We start from the raw sequence: 7052 nt of genomic DNA on the forward strand, positions 1-7052 counted from the left end.
CCTGTAGTTCCTTCATGGCCACTAAAAGAGTTCTTATAAAGCCTCTTTTAGTTCTAGGTTGTGAATTCAATGGGTGGTTTTTGTCTACATCTTGTGGTCAACATGTAGAACCATGCGTGTCTTTATCCAGTCTTGGGCCCCAGTAGTCCTGCCTACTTTCCAGGTCTAGTTTCAAAGTTTGCTTCCCTCTGTGTTCCACATGAAACACAACAAATATTGACTGGGCCCAGAGTCACTCAGTCCGGTGGATTTTAACCTCTGCTCTTCAGATCGCTGCAGGAACACACAGACTCCTTCTCTTCTGCTGCTTTTCTTTTGTTTGACCAAAGATATGAGTGTGTAAGCCTGGAAACATGAGGGGTTTGCTGCTACTGCTTCTTCTGGGCCTCCTGGCCCTCCATCAGAGCTCCTGCTTTGAGTTTGTGATAGACGGGGAATGGGAGGATGAAGAGGTGAGTCTGATGAAGGGTCGACTTAACATGAGCAGATGTCTCTGAGCTGCCGGCTTTCAGCTCATGGAGGTTCATGTTAGCTCATTTGATGACTGATCTTCACACAACAAATGATTTCATTTTACTTGATCTGTGTTTGCTTAAAAACGTTTCTAAGAACATTAAAGCTTTTGTATTCTTCACCTTTTTTTCATTGTCTTTCTCCAACAGCCAGAAGCTCCGGATCATCAGGAGAGACACAAGGTACCAATCTGTCATTGTTTCATGGTTCTACTCAGAAGCCGATTCAAAGCGAGAGGAGCGGCTGATTTAATGCTGACTGAAAGCAGCTGATGCGTTGTTTGTGTTCCAGAGAGCAACGCTGACCAGTGAGGAGGAGGAGGACTTTGAGGTAAAGACCACATCCACTGTGACAGAGTTGAACCTTATCTAACAATCAATGTTGGGCTGTTTGAAGAGATCCTCATGACAGGAAGGTTATTGACTCGTAGATCCATCTACGGCTGCTCAGCTCCGAGTGCAGGGTTTACATAAATTCTTCACTTTGTGGCAAGCTGGTCCTCCATCAGGATTATTCCATACACCAGGGGTGTCAAACTGGTTCCAGAAAGGGCCATGTGGCTGCAGGTTTTCTTTCCAACCAAGCAATAGCACACCAGACTCCAGTCATCTAATCAAGTCATCATGTTCAGATTGGGCTTACTTTATTAGATGACCATATACTCTGTGAACCCTCACCCCTGAACCACTGGCAGCAGAATAGGCCCACAGCATGATGCTACCAGCATGCTGGTTCTCATCTGACCATGTGGACAGCTTATTGGTCAGCACCACAGTAGCAGTCATTCAAAATGGTCCTTCCCAGTCAAAAGCCAGCCGAATGGAAGCAAAATCCCCTCCAACTTCCAGCCACTGGCCTTCTCCTGGGCATGCATATCTTTTTACTCTGACTCCACCACTTCACTGAATTCAGTGCATTCTCATCAGTTCGTATGAAATCATACGAAAAGTTATGCACAGTATTTCGTACATTTTTGACGTTTTTTTCGTCGTATTTCGTCGTATTTTTACGTCTTGCCTCCAGTCAAGATATCCGTGCGCATGCGCATTTTACGCACCATTCAATAACATAAAATTTAACATACAATTAACCCTAACCCTAACACATACAAAACAGCAAGCAACCTAGTGAGAGACATGAAGAAGTAATTATTGCGCTGTCCGTCCCAGTTTTACATCCGTCCGCGGATCTGCTTTTTTCGTCTGTCTGGCTGCGCATGCGCACTGATCTGTTTTTTCGAGGAAAAACATCAAAAACATACGAAATACTGTGCATAACTTTTCGTACGATTTCATACAAACTGATAATGAGAATATGTTGCTGAATTACAGGGTCTGGCCTTTAGATAACACTTCTCTTTAGATCTTAATGTCCACAAATCATGACTGAAAGAATATTTTAGATGTTTAAAATGGAATGGTATGGGACCAGCCAAGGACCAGCCAAAGATCAACCAAGCACCCATCAAGGAAAGTGGGGAAATTTTCAATGGCTTCCACTCTATCTCCAACTGATGGGCTGCGTTCTGAATCTGAACCAGACAGGGGCGTAAGTTTGATCTCAACTTTAGTAGGGACACTATTGGTCTCAAGTTGAATTGGTCTGATGTCATTGGTCCTAATCATTATGCATGCTCCCATTTTTATATGCTTGACATGAGCATACATTTATATAAAATTTTTATAAGCACTACACACACAAGATGCTGTTTATCAATGTTTGAAGCATCAGTGGCTCGGAATGATGTAAAATTGGGACAACTTAACACTTTGAAAAGGGTTACATTTCAATTTACCAGTTACTAAGATGGAAGGCAAATATGTGCCTTTTTAACCAAATATAGTCTAAATATGTCTGTTTATGTATTTATCTGGTGTTTTCTTTTGAAGAAATAGAATTGTGCAGAGGTAAACCTTTTTTTTTTTTTTATCTGATATGCTGACATTCTCTGTATTGTATAACAAAGCAAAATAACATATTCAAGGGACTGCAAATATTTATTGTATTTACATTGGCGCGGGAACTATAAGAGGAACTGACACAGCATTTAAAGGATTAACTTTAATATACAAGTTGTGAGAAAAGAAACAACTTCTGCAACAACATTGTATTGTAAATTATAAACATGTTATTCACATAAAATTATTGGTAGGGACAAGTAGATCTGGCCAAACTTTTGGTAGGGACATGTCCCTATGCACACCTACACTTATGGAACCAGACTCCTTTAATCTGAAGGGTTTGGATCATTGTCCAGACCTGCATCATTGTCCCTTAATAAATCATTGTTTAGAGCTGTGTCAGCCTTTAAACGGTCTGCATGTTGCTCTGACACTAACATCTCGTTGACGGCATTTTGTTTGAAGATTCTTGCATATTTGCAGACAGCTGCTCCTCAGTTGCTCGTCTCTGCCTCTCTGGATCTTTAAAGTGTGATGGACATCATCCTTAACTGCCCTACTCACTTCCCCTATCCCATCCAACCTCTAACTTTACAAATAATCAGGTGCAACATGATCTTCTCTCAGGCAATACATGTGGATATCTGGAAAACAAATTAGTAATGAAATCTGAAGTGGTTACTTATTTCTGCTCAGCAATGGTGACTAGAAAGGTGATTGCGAGATATCTGACCATAAAACCAAAGAAATATGCTGAGATGCTGGTGAAGATTCTCAGTCTTCAAGGTCAAAGTCATTCCAAAAAAGTAAAAAAAAACAAGTTTTAAGATGTTTCTCTTTCCATCAAGGAATCTTTTTCAATTTAAAATGTCAGAATTAGCGTTGAGTTTGAAGCTTTATATAGTAGCCCAAAAAGTTGTTTTGACTTTGACAACATGCAAATTGAACCAGAAGAAAGGTTCCACTCCTAGGGGCAGACCCGTTCTTCATAGACATAAATTACAGGCATCTCTTGAAGACATAAAAACCTGGATGACTCTTAACTTTCTGATCCTTAATGCAGACAAAACAGAAGTTATAGTCTTTGGACCAGAGTCTCTGAAAAAGAAGCTGATTAGCCAGTCACTTCATTTTGATGGGATTAAATTGATCTCATATAATAAAGTTTAAAAAAGATGTAGTGTTATTTTTTATCAGAACATGTAATTTAAATCTCACATCAAAGAGGTTTGTAGAATTTCCTTCTTTGATCTACAGAATATTGCAAAAATGAGAAATCTCCTGTCCAGGGGTGATGCTGAGAAACTAGTCCATGCATTTGTTACTTCAAGGCTGGACTATTGTAATTCTTTACTATCATGAAGTCCATAAACTGTAGTTAAAAGCCTTCAGCTGATCCAAAATGCTGCAGCCAGAGTTCTGATGAAAATGAAAAAGAGAGATCATATCTCTCCTATCCTGGCTTCTCTTCATTGGCTTCCTGTTAAATCCAGGATAGAATTTAAAATCCTCCTTCTCACATATAAAGCCTTAAATGGCCAAGCTCCATCTGATATCAGAGATCTGATTGTTCCTTATGTTCCTAACAGAGCACTTCGCTCTCAATCTGCAGGTTTACTAGTGGTTCCTAGAATTTCTAAAAGTAGAATGGGAGGCAGATCTTTTAGTTATCAGGCTCCTCTCCTGTGGAACCAACTACCAGTTTTAGTCCGTGAGGCAGACACCCTGTCTATTTTTAAGGCTAGGCTTAAAACTTTCCTTTTTGATAAAGCTTATAGTTAGAGTGGCTCAGGTTATCCTGAGCTATCTCTATAGTTATGCTGCTATAGGCTTAGACTGCTGGAGGACATAGGGACCCCTTTTTCATCATTCTATCTCTATTCTCCTATTCTGCAGAATCTGTTAGTTCAATCTCTAACGTTCTGCTCTCTCTGCTTTTTCTCATAGTAGCTTCACCTCGTCTGTTCCTGTTTGGCTGTGACTCCATCCTGGAGAGAAATATCAGCTGTGCTGCTGCCATCAACACCTTTGTTTATAGATGTTGCAGATCGGCCTGTTTTCCAGTGTAGTCCTGTTTCTCTGACTGTGACTAACTGGATGTGTTCTCTTCATCCTCTGACATGGGAGCCGGCTTGGAGCTTGTCTACCTGGCTGTGTATTTCCTGTACAGTGGCCCCTTGTATCTCTGCTTCTGTCTCCTTGAACCCCAGTCGGCCTCAGCAGATGGCCGCTCACAAAGAACCTGGTTCTGCTGGAGGTTTCTTCCTGTTAAAAGGGAATTTTTCCTCCCCACTGTCGCTGCAAGCATGCTTAGTGTGAGGGATTGCCTTTGAGTCAATGAGTCAATGCAATCAACTGGTTTTCCTTAGATAGAAAACTTTAAATAAATTTTACTGGATGATCTGGTGAACTGGAAAATGCCTTGAGATGACATGTGTTGTGAATTTTTGCCATAGAAATAAATTTTATTAACTGAATTTAATTAAATGGGGTTGTTTTTAACTTTTTTGTAAATATGCCTATAGAATCAGCAATGTGGGAAAAAATCAAACTTCCTCTTGTTTGGTCTGTTGGATTTAAAATCTGATCAGTTTTTTGTTGTCCTCCATCTTTAAGGCCGTCCGAGGAGATGACATCACTGTGAAGAGCTACAGGGTGGAGAGCCGCATCACTTCCCGCTTTGCTCACACCTCCATCAGAAGCTCAGTGACCAACTCAGGCTCCAGAGCTCAGAGCATCGGCTTCAGCGTAAAGATTCCTAAACGGGCTTTCATCTCCAACTTCACCATGTGCGTCCAGATGCCTCCGCCCTAAGGTCCACCACACCGCTGGGTCTCTAACTTCACCCTCTTCTCGTTCCAGGAACGTGAACGGCATCACGTTTGTCGGCTCTGTGAAGGAGAAGACTGTGGCCAGGAGACTTTACGCCCAGGCCACAGCCAGAAACAAGGCAGCAGGCATTGTCAGGTGCTGGTCAGCCAGTGTCTTCACAAAGTTCCGCTACTTTGTCTAACTAAATGCTGTCTCTGCTTTATAGGACCAACTCACAGGACCTGGAGACCTTCAACACAGAGGTCCATGTTCCCCCTGGCAGTAACATTGAGTTTGAGCTCCACTACCAGGAGATGATGGAGAGGAGACTTGGTTGGTACGAGCACTCCCTGCACCTTCAGCCGGGGAGACTTGTCCCAAAGTTCCAGGTGAGATGATTAGGACCAATGAACGCCTCTGTATGCTGAGCACTAACCTCTATCCCAACATCTTCTCAGGTGGACGTATACATTTATGAACCGAAGGGGATCTCAACGTTAGAAGTACCCAACACACTCGGAGAGCAGTTTGCAGAGCTGATTAATGTAACAAGGAGCAAAGACAAGGTAATGTTCGGAGAGAACTTGGTCTGACCATTTCAGCCATGATATACTACGGTTAGCCCCCGATTGGTGCCTCCATCATTTTGGCGTTATTAAAGGAAAAGTCCGGTCAACAAGGAATGATCAATGGATCCAGTGTTGTATTGTAACGAAGTAAAAATACTTCACTACTGTACTTAAGTATATTTTGGAGTACTTTATACTTTCCAAGAGTTTACATTTTTTTGAGAACTTTCACTTTTACTTCACTACATTTACGAACTTAATTGCATACTTTTACTCTGATACATTTTTAATGTTTGGTTTAGTTACTAAGTAAAAAAAAAACAAAAAAACAAACAAAAAAAAAACAGCGAGAGAGCGATAGAAACGCAAGTGTTTTGACTCCACCTACTGACTACAAAGTCGGGTCTTGCCTGGGCTTGTTCCCAGTAGGATACGCCTGTTTCGCAAAGCCACTCTAAATTTATCCTACACTTGGTTGTTTATATTATTTTAAGTGAATTTAACCTTCAAAGTTTACCAAAATGTAAAAAAAATGTTATTCAAACTGCACTACTTTTTACTTTTACTTTTCACTACATTACTTGAGTACATCTATTTGTACAGTAATTCTTATACTTAACTACAAGCCATTTCAGATACTTTAAGACTTTTACTCAAGTAGCATCTCAGTCAGTGACTTGGACTTTTACCAAAGTCATATTTTGGAGAGGTACTTATACTTTTACTTGACTCCGAGATTTCAGTACGTTATACAACACTGAATTGATCATTATCTCTACCTAATATTAATATGTCTGCGGTGATTTAATGAATTTAGCGTTAATCGGTAAAAATTTATTTGTAAATAATAATTTTCGTTGCGATCACTGAGTGTGGGAGGGGCCATTGTTGCTCAAATATAGTTACACCTCACTCCTGACATCTTCTGGCAGTGACGTCACGGTGCAGTAAGCCTGGCGCCATTCTCCCCGCTTTACAAGCTAAATCAGGCCCCGTCCACACGAAGTCAAAACGAACACGAAATGCTAATATTTTCCAGAACGTTTGTCTTAAAGACAGAGACGTAAAATAAATGCGATCGACCACATGAATGCATGAAAATGCTGCAAAATGTATGCCAGGCCTGTAAGTGGCGCTGTGGTGCCAAAGCAAAAATAGGCGAAAACAGGCAACGAAATGTTGGGCATGCGCAATAATATTTATACAACAACCAAACCGGAAAACCCGTAGAAGAAGAACCAAATAGAAAAGATGGTTC

The 7052-nt window shown here is 40.9% G+C and overlaps 1 protein-coding gene across 1 annotated transcript in view; it reads left to right on the top strand.

Annotated features, from left to right (window-relative positions):
* Positions 1–205: 205 nt before the first annotated feature.
* itih2 (inter-alpha-trypsin inhibitor heavy chain 2) overlaps positions 206–7052 on the top strand; it is a 22844-nt gene continuing 15997 nt past the window's right edge. Inside the window, exons 1-7 of the mRNA XM_015382532.1 lie at positions 206–452; positions 663–695; positions 805–843; positions 5031–5203; positions 5277–5381; positions 5452–5614; positions 5684–5791. Of these exons, the coding sequence (XP_015238018.1) occupies positions 354–452; positions 663–695; positions 805–843; positions 5031–5203; positions 5277–5381; positions 5452–5614; positions 5684–5791 (720 nt within the window). The 5' untranslated portion in view covers positions 206–353. The remainder of the gene's footprint in view (positions 453–662; positions 696–804; positions 844–5030; positions 5204–5276; positions 5382–5451; positions 5615–5683; positions 5792–7052) is intronic.

The sequence above is a fragment of the Cyprinodon variegatus genome, unplaced genomic scaffold (genome assembly GCF_000732505.1).
Source record: "Cyprinodon variegatus isolate N-32 unplaced genomic scaffold, C_variegatus-1.0 Scaffold259, whole genome shotgun sequence".
Classification (NCBI taxonomy): Eukaryota; Metazoa; Chordata; class Actinopteri; order Cyprinodontiformes; family Cyprinodontidae; genus Cyprinodon; species Cyprinodon variegatus.